Source organism: Triturus cristatus, chromosome 4_2 (genome assembly GCF_964204655.1).
Source record: "Triturus cristatus chromosome 4_2, aTriCri1.1, whole genome shotgun sequence".
NCBI classification, from domain to species: Eukaryota; Metazoa; Chordata; class Amphibia; order Caudata; family Salamandridae; genus Triturus; species Triturus cristatus.
The window spans coordinates 548,705,672-548,733,668 of NC_140586.1; the positions used below are offsets into that span (position 1 = coordinate 548,705,672).

At 46.0% G+C, this 27,997-nt stretch overlaps 1 protein-coding gene across 1 annotated transcript in view; it reads right to left on the reverse strand.

Moving 5' to 3' along the window:
- Positions 1-27,997, reverse strand: part of HFM1 (helicase for meiosis 1) — a 3,754,865-nt gene that overhangs the window by 3,495,907 nt on the left and 230,961 nt on the right. Inside the window, exon 3 of the mRNA XM_085599940.1 lies at positions 14,347-14,653. Coding sequence (XP_085456066.1) covers positions 14,347-14,653 — 307 coding nt within the window. The remainder of the gene's footprint in view (positions 1-14,346; positions 14,654-27,997) is intronic.

The following is a 27,997-nucleotide window of genomic DNA, read 5'->3' on the forward strand; positions in this document are numbered from 1 at the left end:
GGCTCACAGGGTCCCAGCCCGTAGGCCGCCGCCGGGTGCGGCTCCAAGACCAATGTTAGCGAAGTTCCTCCACTACCGGGACAGGGATGCGGTGCTGCGTGCGGCACGAGCGGCAGGCGCCCTGCAGGTCGAGGACAAGCGGATCATGGTCTTTCCGGATTACGCGAGAGCAGTGCAGCAGCAACGGTCTTCCTTCCTGCACGTGAAACGCCGCCTCCGGCAGAATAAAATTCAGTACTCTTTGCTCTTTCCAGCCCGCCTCAAGGTAATCCACAATGGCTCTACTGTCTTCTTCACCACCGCCTTGGAAGCGCAGGATTGGGCGGATCAACACTGCTCGCAGCAGTCTAGAGCAGATACCATAAGAGACCCGAACCCTAAACTATCCCGACCCAGGAGACGCACTCAGAAGCGCCCACGCGGTGGTGCAAGTGGTGGGACCAAGTTGCGCACCCAAGATTCTCCCGACCGGGAACAGATTGTGAGGGAAAGGAGGGAGGCCCTGCAGGCGGTGATCAATCTGCAGACGCCCTCCCAGCAGGACGACATAGATCGACCCCCGCACATCTTCACATCTGAGGGGGAGAATGACAGCGATGGCTCCCTGTCGGGCGGAGACTCTATGACACCCCCTCTGGTCACTCCTCAGACAGCGGACCTCATTCTGGATGGACAATCAAGGACTCTTGTACCGTAAGAGGGGTTTGCTGGGAAACTGCCTAACGAGGGTGGTTATCTTCACGTATCACTCCCTAGCGTTAGACACCTTGGCCATCAATTGACGATGCGAGCAACGCTCACTTATCCTTTAAAGGCCCGATCCGTGTATCGTCTTACGCACCCACACCGCCGCCCCCATCATACGTTGTTGTACTTCCCGTCTTAGGGAGCGCAGGTTTGGACGCATCGTCTCTGGCGATGGGTCCTTGGCATTGGGAACGTTTCCCGACCCCAGTTCCGCAGTTAGTTTCCCCAGTTCAGCATAATCCCAACTACCTCCCCAGCATACCGTTTCTTACCCAGTGCTTGCACACCCCACACGTCATGGCACCAGACACCCACGCGATCAAATGCCCCAGCGACCGGGATCACTGGTTCGTTACTCAGCAGCGGCGCAGCGAACCCCTAGGTCCCCACATAATGACCACTCGGACCGACAGCTCCCTCGGCCCGCACACTAGACGTACTACCCATGGCACAGAGGACGAGTGTAACGGACGTTAACATACTTACGTTAAATGCACGCGGTCTTCACACCCCCCGCAAGCGCTATGCGATCTATGCCTACGCGAAGCGCCAAACGGCATCCATACTCCTATTGCAAGAAACCCACTTTAATGCAGCGGAGGTGGGCAGGGTGCAGGCAAAATGGCGGGGCCTCATTTGCGCTACAACCTACTCACCATTTGCCCGCGGCGCGCTGATCTGGATCCGACCAGGTACTCCGTTCCGAGAGCTCCAGCGGGTGGTAGACGGGGAGGGTAGATTTGTCCTGTTGGAGGGACTGCTTGACGGACAGGCCGTCCTATTGGGCAGCATATATGCCCCGAATGTTGATCAGGATAAGTTTTGGGACCGACTTACGAAAATCCTCGCCCAATTCACACACGTGCCCTGGATACTCGGGGGAGACTATAATTGCGTCCTAGATCCCGACTTGGACCGCTCATGCCCCCCACTACCACGCTCCCCTACTTACAGACACATCGATAGATTTAAGGCCTGGGTAGCACACTGGTCACTCACAGATGTGTGGCACTTGCACTACCCTCATACACGCATGTACTCCTTCTACTCAGCTCCTCACAACCTTCGAGTCAGACTAGATCGCTTCTTGTGCACGGCAGCGGTGCTACCTCAGGTCCGCCACACAGATTACCTGGGTAGAGTCATATCCGACCATGATGCACATGTACTAAGTCTTCAATGGAGACCCCCACACCCCCCTGTCCCCACATGGCGCCTCCCGCGCGATTGTCTGGCGGATCCGGTCTTCACCCACGAACAAGAGTGTAGTATCCGAGAATACTTTGCCCGAAACACGGGGTCGGCGTCCTCCACCCTGATCGAGTGGGACAGCTTCAAGGTGGTGGCCAGGGGAGACTGCATTCAACAGCGCGTCGGGGTGAAACGCACCCTGGAACAGGCCCTTGATAAAGCCGAGAAACGGCTTGCCAACGCCGCAAAACTCACCGACCAATCGGTGGCAGTGGCGACGCAGATCGCACATGCCAAGTCGGAATATCAGGGAGCGTGCGCGGATCTGCGGCGATACAATTTTCGGACATATGCAACTCGAATGCACAAAGACCGCGACAAGACGGGTTCGCTGCTAGCGTGGCTAGCTAAACAAGACACGGAGATTCGACCCATCACGTCCATATATACGCAACATGGCGTCTTGGTACACTCTCAGGACGAGATTCTTCAAGAATTCCGTCAATATTACTCGGAGGTCTATGATAGGCCCCGAGCATGGAGTCAGGGGATGATCGATCGCTTCCTCGACCCTCTGCCTCTCCCTCAGATCTCTTCTGTAGAGAAAACTGACCTGGACACGCCGTTACGTACCTCGGAGATTACCCAGACCATACGTACATTGGCCCGAAACAAAGCCCCGGGCTTGGACGGGTTCCCGCTAGAATACTACGTCACCTTTATTTCCCTGCTGGCCCCCCCGTCTATCGACGGTACTGGACACAGCACTACACGCGGGCGAATTACCCAGCTCCATGAGAGAATCGGTAATAGTTACCTTCCCGAAGCCCAACCGCGACCCACAGCTGTTGGCGTCTTATCGGCCCATAACGCTCCTTACAGCCGACTGTAAACTTTTAGGGAAAATATTGGCTGAAAGATACTCCCGGGTGGTGTGTCCACTAGTACACGCTGACCAATGCGGATTCGTACCGGGCAGGAATACCTCTCAGAACATACGGCGTCTGTTCCATATCCAGGACCAGATTGGTGACCGCTTCCCCAGAGCGGCGTGCCTGATCTTAGACCTCGAGAAGGCCTTCGACACCCTGACGTGGCAGTACCTGTTCTCGGTCCTCCAGCGTGCTGGCCTTGGCCCCAAGCTTGTAGCCTACACCCGCCTTCTCTACACTAAGCTCACTTCCCGAATCCACATTGGACGTCGTATTTCTTCGGCATTCTCAATACACAGGGGCACTAGACAGGGCTGCCCCCTCTCTATTTGCGTTGGCTGTGGAGCCCTTGGCTATCCGTCTCCGAAGGGAAGGGCAGGACTGGGGCATACCGCTCGCGGACGTCACGCACTGTGTCTCACTGTATGCCGACGATCTCCTCCTGTATATACGGGACATCGCCGCGGATCTAACCCCACTCGGACTCATCTTGACCGAATTCGCGGAAGCTTCAGGCTTGAAGGTGAACTGGGAGAAATCTGTGGTCTATCCCCTCCACCCCGACTCTGCCCCTCGGGAAGTGTGGATTGGTGATCAGCGATTAAACTGGACGGCAGAGGCCCCTCGCTATCTAGGGGTTCGCCTATATCACTCACCCACTGACATCTTCGAGGGTAACCATCGCAGGGCACTCGCCTCCATACGTTCCGCCATTGGGTTTTGGCGTCAGCTCCCACTAGCCCCGATCGTCCGCGTGGCCTTAGCGAAAATGGTGCTGGTCCCGCGTCTACTCTATTACTTTACTAACCTTCCAGTGATACCACCTCGCTCTTTCTTCAAAGATTTGGACACCCTCCTTGGCTCCCTAATATGGGGCAAGGGGCGACATAGAATCGCACTGGCAAAACTGAAATTACCCACGACACAAGGCGGTCTCGGAGCCCCCTCATTCGAAGCCTATTTCCTAGCGGCACAGCTCCAATGGCTCTCCTATTGGACAGCCGGCAGGCACACGTCCGAAACATACGCGACTGCGGGTCGGATAACGACACCGGAATTATGCCGTTTGCTTGTGCCGGGATCCCGCCCGGCGGGGACCTACTCCCTCCAGGTGGAGGTGGCCCGGGGGTGCATCCGGCGCATACACCGACTCGCACCAGATAGGCCCTCGTATTCACCGTTGCTCCCGCTGGTGGGCTGGCCCAAAAACACCCGGTTCTTCACCCCTGCCATGCTTCGGGAGTGGACATCTCGGGAGGTCACCGAGGCAGAAATACTATTCGCGGAGGGACACCTCCGGCCATTCCAGCAACTCATTGATGAATACGATCCCCCCCCGGGACAATTCTTGCGGCACCGCCAGCTCCTTAGTCATTTTCTGCCGTACTGTGATCTCACACTAGGAGAGCCCCCCACGCATCCAGTCCTCCACACGATACTGCGAATGGGACGGGGTCGTCACCTCACCACCTGGCTGTACAAGTCCATTCGGGAGTTGACGCCCCTATCATTGGCACCCCTGCGGACCCTTTGGGAGGAGGAGGTGGGACGGGCGTTTCATGACAACGAATGGGACAGGGCACTCGAATTTCCCCAAAAAGTGTCTCGGAACGCCCGTTTCAAAAATATACAATATTACATTCTTCACAGGACCTACTTGACCCCAGCGCGCCTCCAGCGTTTCTATCCCGATACAATTTTCCTCTGTCCCCGCTGTCAGGCGCAAGATGCAGATTTCCTCCATATGTTTTGGTCATGCCCGGGGATCCAAATCTACTGGTCGACTATCCACGAGACCCTCCGAGAGCTCACGGGGTTGCCCCATCTAGACACCTGGGAATACTGCGCACTGGGAATAATGGGTCGGAAGCAGCGGCACAAAGTGCCTATACGATTTGTCTCATTAGCACACCTCCTGGCTAAGCGATGCATAGCTATGAATTGGCGCTCCCCTACGGGCCCCCCGATGGCGGCATGGAGGGGGGGCGGTGCTCAAATGGTCTGCGGCTGAGGAGGACACTCTGCGAGAGGAGGAGGCGAAGGGCATACGCAAAACCCCGATCTCCCTGGAGTGGGCGCTGATAATGCATCAGTTTAAACAATCCCAGCCCCAGCCCCTAGCTGATCAGAACACGACCGCAACTACCCCTACTGCCACGCAGCCACGCGCGACACAAACCCACCCAGGTGACGACCCCCTCTAATACTACACACTCACCTTGGGGGGACCAGGTTCCTATCCCCGCTGCTACGGGGCCTGCACCCATGCCGTATGTCCACCTGCATAGTCGTACCCCGGCCAGGGGTTCCCAATGCGCTGCTTCACCAGTTGCCCTACGGACCACCTGTGCTGTAGTCTGGCTGACCCTTCTCTGATAGTCCATGACTGCCCCTAGTTCCCCCCCCCCCTTCCCTGGTTTGTATTATATAGTATGGCAAACACCTGTTACATTGCACATGAGTGTGGTGAAGGTTATTGTAAACGTGATGATTGATCTCACCTGACTGGAAACATGTACTCTGCAATATTGTCATCCAACAATGATATGTAACGAAACTACTAACAAATGCCAATAAAAACATGTTTAAAAAAAAAAAAAAATCAAACACATATTGAGTAAAATAACTCTGAATTTATGGGAAAATCCATGTTAATAAATTTCCTACGTCAAAAGTGCGAGTTAATTTACTTTACCAAAATTGCAAAAACAGCTTATACACTCCAGATTTTACACTTCACAACAAGCCATAAATAATGTTTTCTGAGTCCCATTTCCTTGCTCAGTCTGACCATGTGTGTGTTCACACATTCCTGCATACCCTCTGCTGAGCCTCTTTCCCCAGATGTGCCTCATCAGACAGACCTATCTGAACGTGTGGGCAAGTAGGCAATAAAAAACTATTTTTAAAAGACGCTGACAGTGGGTGATGCTCCATTCACTCACAGCTGAGGACCAAAATCCAGAAGAAAAAAACTGTTTTTCAAGGGTCAGTATCTGCATTCCATCAGTGCCTTTCAGGTCTATCCTGACGATTCAATCCCCTGCTAACAGCACATCTCAGAGAAGAGGAATGCTTTCCATCTTGAAATGGTGATACACCAGCCGGTTGCTGAACTCTTGAATGGTGAGGACCAGCCAGTGGCCCTTGTCCTTATTCTCCACCGGAAACAAATTGCTTAGAAAGCCTCTGATGTGTGGTCTTGTTCTGACCATTGACCCCTTTTTCCAAGTCCTCAAATGACTCAGTTATTAAAATGCATTACTCTTTCAAAACATTTTAAGGCTAAGGGCACTTGGGTGTTTTGGGGAACCATACAATTAAGTGGAAACCTCGCACTGTATTGAGAACCCAAGCATTCCCTGTCAGTACCTACCACTTGTGAGTGAAAAGGGCCAGTCTTTCTGCTAACATTTGTGGGGATCCGTAAATCCAAAATCAATCTCAGTGTACATTCATGAGATTAGAGAAAAGTTACTGTCAGAATTTTATTATTTAAACAACCTATAACTATCTACACCAGTTTATTCACAACCAACATACATTATTATTATAAAATCATTGTTAGTACAGGAAATCCACACAAATGGTCAGGTTCCCCACAAATTGTCACAGTTGTTTGTAATGTGCCAGTTAGTTGATCAGCAGGCGGGCCTACTCTCCATGGATAATGCACAGTTTCCCTCACTGTGGAAACATATGATGCACTGAGCCTATCAGTAGAGAGTTTCTGACAAAAGTAGATTACCTGATACCTTGGCCTCTACAGCCATACTGAATATCTTGGTTAGCAGTCAGGCATGTACAGGGGTTTATTCTAGCACACCCACCAAGACCTGTCTGTACCCTATTTGGGGACATCTTACCATCTATATCAGGTATATGGGTTACTTTACCCTCCAGTGATTGACTTGGGGACTCCACTCTTAAGTTCCCCTTAACCTCTTTGTCCAGGGGTTTTCTCAATACGCCACTTGCATGCTGCAACACCTCATCCACTGATCCCCATTCCTATGACCATGGGTAATAAAAACAAAACTGATTAACTTTCTCAATGCTTGTCAGGGCTGTCACAGACCCTGTGTAGAAAGAGAAAGGGCGAGATACCCTAAGGGTTTATATCTCTGGATCTACAAATGTTTCTTGACTGATGGAGATAATTCTTGTATTTTTCCTGGACTCATGGGAGTTGTTCTCCCGGAAATGTAGCTGTCTTATGTTGTTGAGAGGTGTCCCTACTGAGAAATAAAAAATGAAAGATAATGCATAATGCTCACATCTGGTTCAGCCATTGAATAACCATAACGCTAATAATTATCAACATAAATCAAATAAGCTTTATTTTTATTTTGTCACAGAGCCATAAAAGCAAAAAGAAACACAAATTACAGTTTTAAAGGAATAAAACCAACTTCAGAAAACATCCATTGGAAATAAGGAATACGTTTGTCATAATCCTTACTTCCCTGTTCCATGTAATAAAAAAATACGATCTCCCAAACTCTTTATAGCAGCTTAACAAGTTAAACGACATTGTAAGCATATCCAATCCAACAGCAATTACTTCTCTAAGGGGGATATTAATTCGGACCATCCTCATTTTTACGGAGCCTTGATAGCATGGTTTTACATCCCTATTGCATGGTAAAGTGGCTTGTGCATAGTTAACAATCCCTGTCTATTCCTCTCAGGGGCTACCCCCAAAGGAGATGAATCACTAATTGCAGAACTTGCCATGTTTAAACAGATCTCTCACATGTTATTGCAAATTGATGGCATGGACTGCATACATTCTTATGATCCCTTTTCCATCAGAAGGCAAGTGGAACTGAGGCTGACAGAGCCTGACAAGAGCCCAGCACTGTGCCATTCAGAGCCCTGTTGAAACCCTTTGTGCCAGAGGCTCTGCTAGAGCTTGCGGTGCTCGCTAAACATCGTGATGGATCTGCACTGTTAAGTGGCACCATCTACCATTTCAGGTTTCTCGAAGTTGGCCATTTTACAGAAATCCCTTTAGTTCAGAACAAGGTCTCTCATCCATCAATACAAGGCCTTCCTATTAGAATAAAGCACAGCATCCGTTAAGAAAAAGCAGGCTGACTATAACAAGGCCTATTTCCCAACAAAACAAGGCCTTTCTGCCAGAGTAAGGCTCACCATCCATTGAGACAAGACCTGTCTCCTCTAACGAGACTTATCGACCAACATAACAAGAAATTCCTGTCAGAGCAAGGCCCCTCTTGCCTAAGAGACACAGCTCACTCAGTGACTGTAGGAAGCTGGAACTTTATAAGGTATTCCCAAAAGAAGTATAACGTGCAACGAGTCCAGGTCCCTTACTAGTAGACAGGGGCTAGCTCTAGCAATCCCAAGGTGCTCTTTTAGGGGGTAGTGTGGTCGAGCAGCCGTAGGCTCACCAGAGAAGACTGTTAGACATCTGCAAATAAACACAATAGTCAATAAATGATGCACACGACTCAATAAGTAGATCCACACTACTTAATGAAAACAACAAATAACTTTATATATTTTTCAGCACCAGCTCAGGTAAGCATGTTTTTCAAGAGACATACGTTTGCATTTAAACAGTCGACACTTTGTGCATTTTTTTTACAGGCTGCAATGTTATCCTATGGAAGGAAAAACAAATACGGCATACAAGTTCTTTGCAGCAACTTACAAGATCAACCTCCTGGACTTGAGGTGATGGGGCAAGGTCCAAGGCAGCACCAGCAGATCGCCTCCAGTGGCACAAGGGCGACCGGGCGCAGTGGTGCAAAGCAGCATCAGGTGCCCATTGCAAGTCGAAGGGGGCCAGTCTACGTCCACAGATGAGGCAGTGTCGGAACCAACAGGGGGGCTCGACCTCACAATCATCGGGGACGGTGGCCACCTTTGGTCCTCTCCTACATGGGCCAAGGCGACAGGTGCAGAGGTGTCCTTAGGCATCGGGTTTTCATCACCAGGAGCAAATCGTGGTAGATGGGACTGCAAACATTGAGAAGTGTACACAGCAGGGAGATCCAAGGTTTGTTTCGAGTCTGGAGGGACAGGCGACCACGTTGGCACCATTGGGTCATTTCAGTTTTGGCTAGGTGGTTCGAGTGCAGTGGTGCATCCCGGTGTTTGGTTTTCGATGTCTTTGAGTCTCACAGCTCAGTTTTTGGTACCTGCAGGATGCAGGGGAACAGTTCTGCTGTTCCACAGGTGTTCCGGTGTCTTTGGAGAAGTGCTGGCAGCCCTCCCAGGCTCTGGAGGATCAGCAGCTTGCAAGGTGAGACAACTTTGGCGCAATTGTCGAGAATAGGTGAGCAGGCTGGCAGGGCTGGAGCGAAGTCAGTTGCTTCTTCTGCAGTTCTTACTTTCGCGGCTCTTTAACCCTTCTTCTTTTGGTCGGCAGGATCTGATTCTATAGTGCCAGGGGCTCCCGTAAATACAGAATTTAAGGGCATTCGGGGAGTGTAGGATGGTAGCCAATGGGCTACCTACCCTTGGGGTCACTACGTCCCCTCTATGACCACTTGCTGGGGGAGGTGGTCATAACCGTGTCCCAGAATTCCTGACTTTGCCATCACCAAGATGGCTAACTTTGAAAAGTCGCCTCCACCTCAGGTGGCCCACCTTAAGGGTGGCACTAGCCTGAGGGTGGACACGCCTATCGAACTAGCTAATTTTCCCGCAAGTCCAGGTGTCAAATGGATCTGGACAAAGGGTGTTGGCTTCTACTCCAGTGAGCGAAACCAGATTTGCATACCAAGGGCGGTAGGCCCATTCAAAGCACCCCTGCCTTGGAATGCCAATCTTCAGGTCATCCTGTGGGATGAGGTGAAAGCTCCCCCCCCCCCCCCCGAGCAAGCAAGCTGGTTTCTGGCCCCATAAGCGCTAAGGCCCTCACCCTTGGGGGTCAGAGACTCATCTCTGGTGGCAGGCTGGCAAAAAGCAGTCAGTCAGCACACCAGTATCTGGTAGGTTTTCAGGGGGCTCCTCTAAGGTGCCCTCTGTGTGCATGTGTTACTTAATCCCACACTGGCATAAATGCAGGTTTATTAATGAGATTTTTGATACCAAATATCCCTATCTTCAGTGAGGCCATCACGTAGCTGAGAAACTCATTTTCACCAGTGTCCAGCACATGCCTTAAAATTGCTTCCCTGATCATTTCTACTGACAGTAATGGAACTAACCAGCACAGGGGCATATCTGCTCATGCAGTTATATCTTCACATGTACTATAGTGCACCCTGCATTAGAGCGGTAAGGCCTGCTGTAGGAGTGACTTACTTATACTGCATTCAGTGTCAGCAAGCATGGCACACCGGCTATGTACCATGCCGTGTTTTAATTTCTGTCCATACCAAGGCACCCAGCCTGCAGTGGAAGTTTGCATGAGGTCGGTGACCTGGCCCTTACGGTAGCACAATTCATGTTGCCGCCCTTAGGGACCCTCTTTAGTGCCTCATGCCCTAGGCACCAAGGGTACCATTTACTAGGGATGTTCAGAGGGAAGTAAAGGTATTGCCAATTGGGGGGAACAATTGTACAGCTATAGGGAAGAGATCTGGCACTGGGGCCTTGTTAGCAGGAACCCAATGCACTTCCAGTTGAAATCACATCAAATACCAGGCAAAACGTGGGGGTGACCATGTTGAAAAGGGCACTTTCCTACAGCGGCCCACTTATTGCAGATAGTACCACTACCCAGTTAATCCCAACCTTATGTACCATGTCAGGATTCATTTTGTGCTACCTACTCCATGACTTCCTGATTTACCATGACCCTTTCACATAGCCATTATTATGCCTTTTGCAACTTTGCCTCCCTTTAAAAACACCTCTGTAAAACACTATATTTTCAAAATTATGTATCCTCCAAATTTACCAAAACATACCATGAAAAATTTCAAACATAAGTTTTTAAGGGGAGGTCCTTAAACTATGTTTGCTGACCTGTATCACTGAGCTCGGTAGGGATCCCTCAAAAACAAGCTTCTACTTTTAATTCACAACATGGACCAATGGAACAACATCGTACACAGAACCCTAAATATCTCAATAAATGTCAGATCCTATGAGTGAAAGCTGAAGGTTTCACACTCTTCACACTTCAATGGCTATCTTTCTATTTGCAATTTCAATATGGAAAGATTATTCCCTAATCCAGCAATGCAGATTTACTTTCACAAGATCCTCTTTTTCAATCTACAACCCTAGCCCCTCTCCCTTCTTTCACCACCCTTGGGTCGTAATCAATCCAACCCCGATATGACCCTACTAGCTATCTTTCTCATCATGGATCACTCCTCCCTGCTCTCAATCCACCCAACAATGACTTGACCTCTTTTGGCTCTCCACCACTTCAAAGATCTCCTCCTCCTTAGTACCCTCACATGTAACCAGCCAAAGTTACAGCTCTACCTCTATCCCTTTGTTGTTCAACACATTTCCCCACATAACTGTTCTGCTTGACTCTCACTCTAACACTCTCCTGAACAACCATCCCACAACTCTCCCTGCTACCTTCTCTCATTATAACACTTACGATCCAATATCATTCCCATTCTACCCCTTTTAGTCCTATTCCATACTAGCCTTATCCTGATGTACTTACCAGCCTCGCTCCAATTAATCTTCCCATTCCAACCATTACTCTACCCAGCAGTCTTCTTTCGGCTCCTGTCTCCCCCCAATCTTCCTCCAGATAAGTAAGGGTTGGGCAGGGAGGAAGAAGTGGGGCGAGTTGACTAACACCACCCTCTTCTTCCTTCCTGTTGAAACCTTAATCATCTACCTACTGTTCGCACTATAACCAACACAATAATTCCAGAGCTGGAAGATGATGGTTTTAGTCAACTTATCAAAAGCTATAGGAACTTTAATGTAGCCAGCAAGACACCATCTCCATTCCAACCATACAGACCACAGACCTTCCAGATCATGGTCTCCAACCAGGAATAAGGGACTCATCCACCTCAATCAGGTTCCCATTGAAAGCCAAACAGTTCTGTTTTCAAGACCGCTCACTGAACTCTACGATCCATTCTACATAATTGCCGACCTGCAGATAAACACTATCTGGAGTTTTCACACAAGTATGTGAAATCAGCATTAATATCATGGTCCTCATAGAAACTTAGCTGAATTAAACTTTGATGCTTCAAACAATGTCCTAGACCCACATTATTGCATTCTCAGCTGTGACTGTGAAATCTGGCAAGGTGGTGGTGAAGCAGTAATTCATAGGGGCAGACTTAGCTGCAAATAACTTCTAACTGATGACTTCCTTTCCTTCCAGTGCCTATCTTTTGATTTTGAATGAATGGTGCCCACAAGACTTCAAATCTCAGAAAGAAAGTCAAACACCACCCTTCCTGCCAAAACGGTATGTTCAAGGAGGAACACATTGAATTTAATACTTCATGGCTGATACGCTAACAGCCCCTAATCTTCTCGGGAGGCTTCAATCTTCTCTAGTGAACTCCTCACTGAAACAGGGTGTTTTCCTCAGCAATCTGAAAATTGTCCAGGTCTTTCCGATCCTGAAAAGGCCCAATGTCAGCACTACTGACCTAAACAACTTTCACATAATTTCAACATTTCACTTCTTAGGGAAGATATTGAAAAGCTGCATAGCATCACAGCTATCGCTCCAATCTAGTCCAATAACGCCACAATCTTTTCCAATCTGGCTTCAGTCATGGTTGCAGAACAGAAACAGTCCTTGTGCAAATTGTGGCTAATTTTCTCCATGTCCTATACTCAGGAAACGAATGTCTACTTGTGCTACTGGACCTTTCGGCTGCTTATGATACAGGCAACCACCACGATCTGATCAGCATCCTGTAAGAATGGATGGGCATCGATGGAACAGTCCAAAAGTGGTTTGACTCCTATTTCTCTAACCATTCACTAACAACAAAAACAGGTAGCTGTCTTGGGCAAAACCAACCTGAAAGAAGGTGTCCCACAGGGCTTTAACCTCTCCATACCTGCTTAATCTTTATATTGAACGTCTTGATGGGATTATGAAAAAATCTGGAATTTTTTATCATCAATATGCAGGTTACACCTAGATCTACCTGAAGGTATCTTCCCCTAAGACATCTGTATTCTCTCCCCTCATCCCGAAAAAGTTCAGAAAAGGATGACCAACCACCACTTAAAACTCAATGCAACTAGAAATGGATTTCTACGAATCTCTCCCAAAAAACTATCTCCCTATCCAAGAGTGATTGTAATCTTTCTCTCCCCTGAACTGCAATCTTGCCATTGTGGAGAATGCAAAATCACTAGGGTTTATCCTTGACCATCGTCTAGACCTTTAAGAGACAAATCTGAGCCACAGTCAAAAACACATGCCATCAGCTCAGACTGCTAGGGGGCCTCATGCAGTTCATTCCCAAGCAAAACTTGATACCTGTGGCCCGGGCCCTGCTTCTTTCAAGACTAGAATATGGTGACTCACTCCTCTCTGAACCCTATAAAGTGCATCAAGCTCATATGAGAGCAGTGCTCTATGCAACTACTCACTTTGTGACAGGCCACAGGAAACGTAACGTCATCTCTCCTATTCTTCGCACCAGGCAATGGGTCTCCATCGATCCACAAGTCCAATTTAAGACTCCATGCACTGCTCAAAACCCTCCACAACTCCACCCTCTCCTACCTGGTTGGAAAACTGAAAGTCTCTGGATGTCAACGAGGATCAAGAAATCCTGAGTCCCTCTTTCTCAAGCCTCCAACATTTAGACAAGAAAGGTTCCTAAGACATCCATCCTTTGGTAGCACAATGCTTTGGAACTCCCTATAACCAGCCCCTGGCACAACCTCTGTCTGTTCACATTCAAAAGGAAATTCAAAATTCTCATATTTGAGTGACATATTGGTTAAAGCAGGGGTTGTTGCTTCTCCTATGTTGACTTGACCTGTCTTTCTTGATACAAAATATTTCTTCCCACTGCTATTTTGATTACTTGCTGCCGATTAACTAAGTTGCTTAGCTAACTACTTCTTATCTGATAACATCCTTGCTAGTATGAACTGTTTGTTCCTTGTGTTCAAGGTACTAATCGATTGTTTTATGAACTCTGTTCACCAGAACTTACTTTTTGCACTCTTGTAAAGCACTCTTTTGCCTTTGGACCAAATCTCTGCTATATAAAAACTGTAATATGAAATAAATAATAAATAATACGCTGAACCTTCGCAGCATGGAGATTAAACTCTGTCTGACGGCAGCAACGCATATCCTTTTTGTACTCTTCTTCCATCTGCATTACCAAACAGTTCAACCGCTGCAAACACCAAAGAACAGAAGGAGAGGCAGGATTAGACTCACTTACTTTCATCTACGGTGGTGGTTTAAACTGGCTACCACCATGTCGCTGTGTGCCAGCTCTAACTTGTTGAGGCAGACCTAAAACAATTGAAATAAATAAATGTGGAAAAATGAAATGATACAATTGAAAAACAATCTCACCTTTTTTTAAATACTGAGGTCGTAATCACACCTTCATCGTCTTTGGAGCAACTGCTCAAGTCTTTATCTCCTAAAATCTCCCCACATGCTGGATGAGATAAGTGCTGGCATTCTGTAATTTGATTTCTTTTGCTGCTAAGCGGCACACTTTTAAGTGATGATGGTATATCCAGCATACTTCTCCCTTTCATTTCTGCATGGATCATAGGTTCAAAACCATGACAAAGAGAATTTCCTGGTGTTAGAATGACATTTTCACCTACTTTCCTAAAAGGTGGTCTAAACATCTTTGTTCTCGTACACTGACCTGTAAAAACAAAATAAATAGTACACAAAAATATATTTTTACGATACGAGGCTCTCCAGATTAATTCAATTACAGTCAAATAGTGGGGAGGGAAACCAAATGCACTTTATGTTCGTTAGATGCTGAATAGAACATTGCATATATTCTATTTTTTTGTTCTGAATATGTTGTCATAAGAAGGAAGTAGATAAAGCCAATATGCTTGGGTCTGAGGATTAGAACATTTTCAGAGGCCCTAAGAATTCTGAAAACAGATAGCTCATAATTGACTGTATTTGGGGGTCAGTAGATTTTTGCTTGAAGTGAGCCATATACAAAGGATGAGAGGATTGAAATGTTAATATTCGCAGAGCATATTATGTTTTACTGTTCTCAGTCTTTCTGACACCATATCATACAAACGATGAATTTTGAATATCTGTTAACAGTCGTGGACAATTTTATTCTGTGATATATATAAAAGGTGTGTTTTTTTAGTGTGATTCTTACCAAAACAAAAGCTGTCCTTGATTTATGTTTTAAAATTTTTATTCACCTACTACGCACTTTTTGTGAGCAATGCTTGAGTATTTTTGAATTAGCACACACTGCCAAACATCACAGTTGGCACGGCGGACCCTCCAAGAGCCTATTTATTTATATTAATAGTCCCTTTTTGAGTTTTTTGTCTTAACTGGATTTGGCTTAGCAGGTAGTTACTCTAGTGTGCTCTAGCATAAAAAGATGCTAAATGTTTGTAAGTTGTTTTTATTTTTTTAATTATTTCCTGTAATGAATTGTGTATATTGAATCTCTTTATTATGGAGATGTATTTTGTACCCTATTTTACTATTCAGGCCTTTTATGACATTTTACAATAGAGATATATTTTAATGAACTGGGCGCCTTCTGTTTCTGAGATGTATTTTATTGAGATGTTGTTATCATGCACTTATATATAGCGAGGTGGTGAGGTGGGGTAAAGCAGAGAGTGCTGAGCTTAAGAGGGAAGTAAATAGAGGTTTACGCAAAAAGCCTATATCCCTAGAATGGAACACGATATTGGAAGACTTTATAACAAAAGTATTGTAAAGGAGACATAACAGATGCCTGGATGCTACAAGGTCCTACAATTATATACAGAAGAATATGTAAGAGGTATCCAAGACGTGATAATGACACATGTAAGGGATATTTCTTATGCAAGGAGGTTGCTGCTGGACCAAAATTTGCTTGAATATGTTGTATCTTTATACAACAAAGTCCGTGTGATTTAAACACAACCTCTTTGGGTCAAAGGAGCACGAGTCTGCTGACTCAAAACAACACTTTATGTTGTTTAGGGGAAAGAAACCTACATAGATTTTTTAGGTTTTATATAAAGCCCTCACTCGCCAACCTGGTTGGTGACATGCTTCATCATCGGGCTCCACTGGGTATGGCCGAATGCCAACCCAGTGTGCTACAACGCCAGGTTACTGCGGAGCGGGGTTCGTGTGAGGTGACAGTGAATTTAAAAACTTCCAATTGAGTCAAAAAAGCAGTTTTATTTGTTTTGCTAATTGGAAAAATTAAAAAAGGAAGAGTGAGGGTCAAAAATTAGAAGACCGGATTCACTCTGTGGCGGTCAACATGTTTCTGCCTTAATGTATGGTATACAGGCTTTCGTCAGGACCAGAGTGGGGGTGCAGAGTCCCGGCGGTATGAGCGCGCTAAGGCTCACCCTGCCGAGGACTGTAAGTGTGAAAAATATATATAGTGAATAATCCGCCAGCTTTTATGGTGGTGGAGAGGAACGAGTTTATTCTAGTGGTTGACAGACACACAACAAAAGACAAAACATAAAAGAATTGTAAGTATTGATGTTCAAACTCGTAATCAATCGCTGCCAGGTAAGCCAAGCAGACAACAATGTGCTCGATCGGTGATGTGCCATTAGGTTGTACCACAGGTGCACTAATTGTGAGATCTGTGCACCTAAAAGTACCAGGGCTCAGGTGTCAGGCAAGTGCGTTGAAACTTGTCCTGAATAGCGTGTCTAGTTAGGTATATCGAGACACACGTGATTGCTGTACAATGTGTCAACACTTATATTGCATATGGGCAAGGGGGACGGAGAAACGTACCCCTGTGTAAGTCATAGGTAGCGACTTAACAGTAAGGTAAAAATAAAAACTAAAGCAACCCAATCTTACTCGGAGGCATATCCGTGTGAAGCCTCAGGGATCCCGGGAGAAGGGTGGGAGCATATGGCACACCCTGGAATTAAAGAGAAAGGAGGAAAGGTGGTTGAAAAACCAAGAGAGTGGTGTCTCTTAGAAAACGCTTACCATCAAATTAGAGGGAGAGGGGGGAGGGGGAACAGGGTTCTACTCACGCCTTCGTTGCTCGGCACCCGTTCAGTACCTAAAGAGAGCCTCTCGCACCCGGGTCCAGGATGTCAGGGCCCGGGGTGAGGGGCTCGTATATGTGGTAGCGGGGAAGACGTGCGTCGCGTAAAGCGACGGAACAAAGAGACAACCACACTGATTGGACCAGCCCTACCCACGCTGTTACGTGATTGGGTATCCTGGAGGCTGGGGAGCCAATCATGTCGTAGTTAAGGGACGGAGAAACCGTGTAGTAAAGGGAACCTGATCGCGAAGGAAGCAGGTTTTTTGTTAAAACGAAACTTTATTAGGAGTGGGAGTCTGACACTCGCCCATAGTGGATGGTTTGTATGGAGTATCATATGATGAATGGAAGATCCCATATATATAGTTGGAACTATATATGAGAGATAAACTAACAAAGTCTACCATTAAATATAGTATTGTGTTGCTCACAAGAAGGGGTGAAATCATTTGGCAACAGAAATTGTTAGTCAACAGGAAATTGTTCGGAAATAAGTAGTATTAATCAGCATCCACTCAATGCACGGGGTAGGTGGCAAAGGAGAAACACAGGGTTGAGGTGCACAAATGTACGCGTTCTTACATGTAACTGTATGAGACAAGAAAAGAAAAGAGGGAACACTGAGGGTGCCAGCAACTCGACTCAACGTGGAGGTATTAAGTTGGTAATGAACAGGGAGTGTTAGGGACTTATAATACTGTGGTCCAAGGTATATTGTCATTGAGCCCACAATGATTTGTCCCCAGACGGTGGACCCATCTCTGTTCCTTTTCGAAAAGGATTTTTTGAATGTTCCGCCGTGCGGTGATCTCCTCAATGATGGTCCATGTTAAGTCATTGGTGGTATGGTTGGAAGACAGGAAATGTTCACTCATTTTAGTTGTAATGCGTTTGCACCTGATGTTACTCCGGTGCTCCCATATTCTGAGTTTAACTTTTCTGGTAGTCATTCCTACGTAGCGTAGTCCACATGGGCATGTGATTAAATAAATCACATTAGATGTGTTACAATTAGTGTCTCCTCTTTGCGTCCAGGTCTTGCCTGGTTCCAAGTTTAAGGTTGTTGTATGCGAGGTCAGATGGCAGATGCTGCAATCAGAGCAGGGATAGTGTCCTGTGATCTTAGGCAAACCCCAGGCCTCTATGATAGTCCTTTGAGTGGTGTTAAGTTGTACGATCGGGCGTGTATGTACCAGACTGTTACGCAAGCTCTGCGCCCGTTTGAAAGAAAAGAGAGGTTTCTCCCACTTGCGGTTGTTGATATTGATAATACTCCAGTGCTTGTTGATGACTTTTTTCATTTTGTTGGATAAAGTGCTGTAAGTTGTTACGCAAGTTAATGGTGTAGGCCTCGTATCATTGACGTAATCTTGCAGTAATACTTCCCTAGGTTGGTTCCTAGCACGTTTGTAGCTTTTGGAGAGTAAAGGTTGAGGATACCCTCTCGCTACCAGTTTGGAAGTAAGATCGTCAGATTGGTTTTCGAAATCGCCCAATGAGGTGCAATTCCGCCGAAGGCGGAGGAATTAACCGTACGGTAAGTTCTCCCTCAATGTACGGGGGTGGAAACTTGTAAATTCCAGTAAATTGTTTCTTGAGGTTGGTTTGTAATATGTCTTGGCTCTTTGTTGGAACCACTATCACGCTTTTGTGATCATTTTCTAAAACCACTGGTTCAACAATCATCCACGTACCTCAAGGACACAAAGGATTTACTGAAGCTGTTGAACAACATGACATGCTCTGACGAGACCATTTTGGTGACGATGGACATCGAAAGCCTATATACAAGTATCCCCCAGGACGAGACAATCAGAGTCCTAGAGGAGTCCTTGAATTCCCATCCATGGGAATATAGAACTTCCAAGGATTTTATTATCCAATGTGCCACTTTGGCTCTGAAAGAAAACTTTTTTGAATACCAGGGACATCTGTATTTACAATCTACAGGTACTTCCATGGGGAGTACCTTCGCCCCAAGCGTGGCAGGACTGTACGTGTACGACTTTGAACGGAAATTCATCCTTCCCAGAACTAACCTCTATAGGCTTATGGAGAAGATATATAGATGACGTGCTGTTAATCTGGCAGGGCAGCCAAAATGCCCTGCTTGCTTTCTTCGAATGGGTCAACACTTTGGATCCCAATTTGAGATTCACTTATACCCATGATCACTCAGAAGTAGTATTCCTTGATGTCATAATCTCGAAAAAGCAGGGATCACTACATACCAAGACATATTACAAACCAACCTCAAGAAACAATTTACTGGAATTTACAAGTTTCCACCCCCGTACATTGAGGGAGAACTTACCGTACGGTCGATTCCTCCACCTTCGGCGGAATTGCACCTCATTGGGCGATTTCAAAAACCAATCTGACGATCTTACTTCCAAACTGGTAGCGAGAGAGTATCCTCAACCTTTACTCTCCAAAAGCTACAAACGTGCTAGGAACCAACCTAGGGAAGTATTACTGCAAGATTACGTCAATGATACGAGGCCTACACCATTAACTTGCGTAACAACTTACAGCACTTTATCCAACAAAATGAAAAAAGTAATCAACAAGCACTGGAGTATTATCAATATCAACAACCGCAAGTGGGAGAAACCTCTCTTTTCTTTCAAACGGGCGCAGAGCTTGCGTAACAGTCTGGTACATACACGCCCGATCGTACAACTTAACACCACTCAAAGGACTATCACAGAGGCCTGGGGTTTGCCTAAGATCACAGGACACTATCCCTGCTCTGATTGCAGCATCTGCCATCTGACCTCGCATACAACAACCTTAAACTTGGAACCAGGCAAGACCTGGACGCAAAGAGGACACACTAATTGTAACACATCTAATGTGATTTATTTAATCACAAGCCCGTGTGGACTACGCTACGTAGGAATGACTACCAGAAAAGTTCAACTCAGAATATGCGAGCACCGGAGTAACATCAGGTGCAAACGCATTACAACTAAAATGAGTGAACATTTCCTGTCTTCCAACCATACCACCAATGACTTAACATGGACCATCATTGAGGAGATCACCGCACGGCGGAACATTCAAAAAATCCTTTTCGAAAAGGAACAGAGATGGGTCCACCGTCTGGGGACAAATCATTGTGGGCTCAATGACAATATACCTTGGACCACAGTATTATAAGTCCCTAACACTCCCTGTTCATTACCAACTTAATACCTCCACTTTGAGTCGAGTTGCTGGCACCCTCAGTGTTCCCTCTTTTCTTTTCTTGTCTCATACAGTTACATGTAAGAGCGCGTACATTTGTGCACCTCAACCCTGTGTTTCTCCTTTGCCACCTACCCCGTGCATTGAGTGGATGCTGATTAATACTACTTATTTCCGAACAATTTCCTGTTGACTAACAATTTCTGTTGCCAAATGATTTCACCCCTTCTTGTGAGCAACACAATACTATATTTAATGTAGACTTTGTTAGTTTATCTCTCATATATAGTTCCAACTATATATATGGGATCTTCCATTCATCATATGATACTCCATACAAACCATCCACTATGGGCGAGTGTCACCGACTCCCACTCCTAATAAAGTTTCGTTTTAACAAAAAACCTGCTTCCTTCGCGATCAGGTTCCCTTTACTACACGGTTTCTCCGTACCTTAACTACGACATGATTGGCTCCCCAGCCTTCAGGATACCCAATCACGTAACAGCGTGGGTAGGGCTGGTCCAATCAGTGTGGTTATCTCTTTGTTCCGTCGCTTTACGCGATGCACGTCTTCCCCGCTACCACATATACGAGCCCCTCACCCCGGGCCCTGACATCCTGGACCCGGGTGCGAGAGGCTCCCTTTAGGTACTGAACGGGTGCCGAGCAACGAGGGTGTGAATAGAACCCTGTTCCCCCTCCCCCCTCTCCCTCTAATTTGACGGTAAGCGTTTTCTAAGAGACACCACTCTCTTGGTTTTTCAACCACCTTTCCTCCTTTCTCTTTAATTCCAGGGTGTGCCATATGCTCCCACCCTTCTCCCGGGATCCCTGAGGCTTCACACGGATATGCCTTCGAGTAAGATTGGGTTGTTTTATTTTTTATTTTTACCTTACTGTTAAGTCGCTACCTATGACTTACACAGGGGTACGTTTCTCCGTCCCCCTTGCCCATATGCAATATAAGTGTTGACACATTGTACAGCAATCACGTGTGTCTCGATATACCTAACTAGACACGCTATTCAGTACAAGTTTCAACGCACTTGCCTGACACCTGAGCCCTGGTACTTTTAGGTGCACAGATCTCACAATTAGTGCACCTGTGGTACAACCTAATGGCACATCACCGATCGAGCACATTGTTGTCTGCTTGGCTTACCTGGCAGCGATTGATTACGAGTTTGAACATCAATACTTACAATTCTTTTATGTTTTGTCTTTTGTTGTGTGTCTGTCAACCACTAGAATAAACTCGTTCCTCTCCACCACCATAATAGCTGGCGGATTATTCACTATATATATTTTTCACACTTACAGTCCTCGGCAGGGTGAGCCTTAGCGCGCTCATACCGCCGGGACTCTGCACCCCCACTCTGGTCCTGACAAAAGCCTGTATACCATACATTAAGGCAGAAACATGTTGACCGCCACAGAGTGAATCCGGTCTTCTAATTTTTGACCCTCACTCTTCCTTTTTTAATATTTCCAATTAGCAAAACAAATAAAACTGCTTTTTTGACTCAATTGGAAGTTTTTAAATTCACTGTCACCTCACACGAACCCCGCTCCGCAGTAACCTGGCGTTGTAGCACACTGGGTTGGCATTCGGCCATACCCAGTGGAGCCCGATGATGAAGCATGTCACCAACCAGGTTGGCGAGTGAGGGCTTTATATAAAACCTAAAAAATCTATGTAGGTTTCTTTCCCCTAAACAACATAAAGTGTTGTTTTGAGTCAGCAGACTCGTGCTCCTTTGACCCAAAGAGGTTGTGTTTAAATCACACGGACTTTGTTGTTTTTTGAGATTTATCCCTTGAGGGGAGTAGTCGTGTTGTTTCCCTTCCTCTCTCGTTGTTTATGTGTGTATCTTTATACAAGCCATCTACAATTCCATAAGGGTACATGTGGCGGGAGGGGGGGTTATTTCAGTAGTTGCGTTACAAGTGTCAAGGACAATACTTGGATTATAGAATGTTAGCAAAATGTGCAATGATAATTACAAATGTACAACTAGTGATGTAATTGCGGAAACATTCATACAATGTGTTATATATGTGTATATTGATACTTAAAATTAATAAAATATGTAAAGAAAAAAAAAATCATGCACTAATATGATTCTTTGAACCAAAATAAAGTTGAAAATAGACTAAGCGAATGTATATGGAACATTTGAATAAGTAAAACTATTTATTGATCAGTAAGGGTTTGCATGTGGGATTGTGTGGCTAGGTAACTGTGTGGGTGCAGTGGTGAATGCGTCGGTAAGCTACTGCATGGATGAGGAGGATTTGAAACGGGCTAGTGAGTGGGTAAATGTATGAGTGACAGGAGACAAGCAAATGGCTGGATAAATGAGTGGAGTTCAGATGGGATGGATGTATAGCTAGATAGGTGAATGAGCGAGTGGGCTAATATGTGAAAGTAGTTACATGACTGAGTCAGTGAAGGTTGAGGGTGTGGATCAGTAAATGAGTTTAGTGAGTTGATACGTAAGTAAATGGTTGGGTGAGTGGCTAGAGGGCTGAGTGAGGGGACTTTTAAATGGACAGGTGACTGTGGGAGTAACTGTATGGATAGTTGAATTGAGGATCACTGACAAAATATAGAAACCCCAAATAATGCAGTAAAAAATATCATGTCACAAATATCGAGTACAAAAATATAGTTCTTCTAAACCGATAATGTAAATGACAAAAATATCAGAAAAAATATATTGATTTACACAAATATAGGAAAATATATACAAAAATATAGTTTTTAAGATGTATATATAGTTAAACATAGTAAACATTAAATATATTAACATATAACAATAAGATAATGTAAATTAAATATATTTAAATAATTTAAAAATTTATAAAAATATATACTTATTTAAACAAACAAACACAGATATATATGTATGTGTGTATGTTTATTTACACATATGAAATGCAAAAATATTATTAAAATGTACATTTTAATTTATATTATAATTGACTAATTTATTTAATTTTAATATAACAAGTATATACATATATATTATCTACTGGCGGTCGTCACTAGATAGTTATAGTTAGGACCTATTTACCATCGGAAAAGCGTTTTTTGTTTTCCCAATAACTTTTGCGCCGGTTGACGAATATTCACGAAATTCTAAAAACTCATGGGGCGCTCCGGTCAGCTCCTATCTTGAAAGTTTCGGGGTGATTCGGCAAGCAGGGGCCAAGAAAAAAGAGGAGTCCCAAAACGTGTTTTCTGCATGTTATTTTCCATAGGAAACTTTAGGCACGACTACAGCCCGAACTGCTGAACGGAATTACAGCTAATTTGGCAAAAAGGTAGCCCTTGGTTCAGGAAGAGACATGTTTTTTAAATGGAGTAAATCTGTTCAGTAGTTGCTGTGAAAATCAAAAAATAAAAGTTTTGATATTTAGAGGCGGGGAGGAGCCGCAGACCCGCACGGTGGATTTGCGCACCCTCCCAACCACAAGCTTTATTCTAATTGGCTGTCAACACTCCAAACCAGGAAGTGTTAGCAGCCATCTTGTGACTCGGTAACCGAGGCACAAGAAAACAGGAGAAACATAGGTGAAAAAAAAGAAAAAGGGGGCAGGGTAGAAACACCCAGACCTTCTAGGCCTGCTCAGGGGGTCCCAGGAGGACCCCCAGGGTAAAAAAAGCATATTTATTTTTAGAAAAATAGCGGAATGCGCACTGGGTGCGCGGATCCGGACAACATTTAAAAAAAAACGAAGCAAGGGCTTCCTCGCTTCGTTATTTTTTAGCCCCTGGGTGGGCCAGGTCCCAGGGGGATTTGGTGATTGTAATGCAGGGGCCTGTGAGGCCCCCGCCACCTCCCTGGGGTTGGTTTTACATTAAAAAAAAATCCTGTGTGGGGGCTTGCGCCCCCCCCACACGTCCCGGGGGACCACCACCTCCCCGGGGCCCTAACTGTTTAAATCCGGGGCTTTGGAAAAGTTGGGAGGGGGGCTGTAAAGCCCCCCTCCTGGAGCCTTTAATGGACCTGGGGACCTCTACCCCCCAGGGTCGGTTCCTGCAGTGTCCCTTGGTGCCCACTCCCGAGATACTGCTGTTTGCTATGGTATGGAAGTTCGAAGAGAGAGCAGGGAAACCAAAAATCCACAGCAGACTACTGATTCACTCCTGCAATAATCCAGATAGTACTCATGCAGTGCCTCAATCACACTGTCACTCCCTGTCCACTCTTGCAATCATCCTGACCGAACCATGTTCTTATCTAATCTCTGTGCCGAAACACAAGCACTTATAAATTCACCCTGCTGTCAACTACCAGCACTCTACCTACTCAGTCACTGTCCATGCACTTGTACAATGACTCACGCATGAAGAGACACCGTGCTACAGTCAAATGTGCACAATCTATGCAGTCCCCTAACCCCCTGCAGACTACTGATTCACTCCTGCAATAATCCAGATAGTCCTCATGCAGTGCCCCAATCACACTGTCACTCTCTGTCCACTCTTGCAATCATCCTGACCGAACCATGTTCTTATCTAATCTCTGTGCCGAAACACAAGCACTTATAAACTCACCCTGCTGTCAACTACCAGCACTCCATCTACCCAGTCACTGTCCATGCACTTGTACAATGACTCAGGCATTAAGACACACAGTGCTACAGTCAAATGTGCACAATCTATGCAGGCCGCTAACCCCCTGCAGACTACTGATTCACTCCTGCAATAATCCAGGTAGTACTCATGCAGTGCCCCAATCACACTGTCACTCTCTATCCACTCCTGCTATCAACTTGACAGAACTATGACCTTTTCTAATCACTGTGCTCAAACACAAGCACTTATAAACTTGCCCTACTGTCATGTATCAGCACTCTAACTATCCAATCACTGTCCATGCACTTGTAGAATGCCTCAGGCATTAAAACACGCAGTGCTACAGTCACATGTGCACAATCTATGCGGTCCCCTAACCCCCTGCAGACTACTGATTCAATCTGCAATAATCCAGATAGTACTCATGAAGTGCCCCAATCACACTGTCACTCTCTGTCCACTCTTGCAATCATCCTGACAGAACCATGTCCTTATCTGATCTATGTGCCGAAACACAAGCACTTATAAACTCACCCTGCTGTCAACTACCAGCAATCCATCTACCCAGTCACTGTCCATGCACTTGCACAATGACTCAGGCATGAAGAGACACCGTGCTACAGTCAAATGGGCACAATCTATGCAGGCCCCTACCCCCCTGTAGACTCCTGTAATAATGGATTAGTTACTTACCTGTAATCCTAGTTCTCTTCCAGGGGTATCCTCATCAAAGTCATAAGCATTAGAATATTCCCGCCCATGCGCGGGACCCCGGAAACACTATATTATATGTGCCCCACATATATATATCCATATATATATACCCACATATATATCTATCTATCTATCTATCTATCTATCTATCTATCTATCTATCTATCTATCTATCTATCTATCTATCTATCTATCTATCTCTATCTATCTATCTATCTATCTATCTATATATATATATATATATATATATATATATATAAATAAAAATAAGCAATTGCAGCCTAATAAACATCAGAGCTGAATCATGCTCGAAGGAATTTCTACCATACATGAAAAACATGCATTAGAAACAGGAGAAACAATAAAAAAATTTGTTTAGAAACTGTTTTAATGCTCAGCAAACAGTAGAAACTCTCATAAATCACTGAAAGCATAGGAAGCTCCCAGGCTGCATTGCAAATACCCAGTCTACAAAGACTGAAAAGCTAACCTGTAGCTGCATAGCAATAAACTGACACCGTGCCTTTAGGGCGCACCTGACCCCCAGCTTCCCATCATGCCTCAGTGGTGACAGTTAGGTCAGTTGTTCTTTCCGGCTCCTTCAGGAAGGATCCTGGCAACACAGCTCCACTCTTTTCTGCTATTTGTCAGAAAATCTTGTCATTTTTCACAACTTTTATTCCTTACTTCGACGTCTTTCATCTTTTGAAGTAAGAAGCTGTCTTTTCTGACAGGTTTGGGCATTTTTAAACAACTTAAAATGCCATCTCTTTTTGACCCTTGCCCTTCTTGTGGTAAAAAGAAGGCCAAAACAGATTCTCATGAGGTCTGTATTCTTTATTTACCTGAGGATCATGATCCTAAGACCTTCCCTCACTGCCAGAACCTGTCCAGAAGAACCTTAAAGGACAGGGAAAGAATTTGCCTGTATGGCCTGGCAGATAAATCATCTAGAGGAAGGTCTCCAGTAAGGAAGGGCTCCAAGAGGTCTAGAACACCTTCTAGAAGCAAGTCCTCGCGTCCTTCTGCTTCAGCGTCGGGCTTGGCGCTGAGGCAAGATCTTCAGGTGGGTCATTTATCGAAAAAAAGACCTTCGACAGCAGGCTCGCCGCCGAGAAAAGGTACGTCGTCGATGTCGAAGATTCAGGATTCTCCGCCGTCGTCAACCCGGCTATGATCGGCGTCGAGAGATAAGACCCCTCCGCCGTCGTCAACCCGTTGACGATCGGCGTCGAGGGGCAGAGACCCTCCACCGTCGTCAATTCGGCGACGATTGGTGTCGAGGAGTGTCACCCCTCTTCCGTGGTCAACTAGGCGACGATTGGCGTAGAGAGAGAGAGACCCCCGCCATCGTCGGTACGACGTTCGGCGTCGAGGGATGGCTCACTTCTGTCATCCCAGTCTCATCAGTGTTCGACGTCGAGAACGAAAACTCCTCTGCCGTCGTCAACTCGGCGTCGAGGATGAGGTCTCCGGCGTCGTCTCGACGGTGTTCGGCGTCGAGGGCGGCAAATACCCCTCCGCCGTCGTCTCGCAGACCTTCGACGTCGAGATTGGACACAGCTCCGCCGTCGTCTAGACGACGTTCGGCGTCGAGAGAGAGAGTCCCTCCGTCGTCGGCTTCACATTGCCGTTCGACATCGAGACAGCATTCTTCACCTGCTTCTCATCGGCACCGGTCGCCGTCAGGATGGCGTTCAATGTCGAGCAGACGGGAGGCCCAACTAGCGAGAAGTCAGGAGCCAAGATCGACGTCTGGAATGCGTGCAGGTTCAACGTCGAGAGCACGCTCGACGTCGAGACAGGCCTCAGTGAGGTCTGGGGATGGATCGGTGGTCCTGGTGACGGAGTCAGCCTCGCGCCATTCGTCCTCTCACTCTTCCAGGAGGGCTCCTTCAAGATCAGGAGGACATATGATGCACTTCGTTTTGAAAGGTAATATTTTAATTTTTCGTATATGTTATAAGCCATGCACAAATGGTGCACTTCGGGCACCATTTGCACACGGGGTGGAGAGAGTGTGGATAATTTTTTTTTTATGATTTTTTTTTTTTATATTTTAGTTTAACTCATCTTTAATAAGTCATGCACAATTGCACACGGGGTGGGGAGAGTGTGGATATTTTTTTTTTTTTTTATAATTTTTTACCGTACGCGTACGGTAAGCGTAATCGGCGAAATTAGCGAAAAAATAAAAATTCCGTTTTTGGCCTTGGGGGATCTTTGGGGACTCCCTCAACATTGCTATGTGTGTGGGAGCTGTCTAAACAGCCCCTTTACATGTTTTTGTGCTTTATATTTTAAACATCACTCTCAGTGCGAGAGAGAAAATGGCGGCCGCCGCTTCCTGGTTTCGGCCGATTCGAATGTTTACTAAGATCTAAGAGCCAATCAGAATCGCGCTCGCGCACGCCACCGTACGCGTACGGTAAGCGTACCGTAAGCGCACCGTAAGCTGGCTCAGATATATATATTGATTT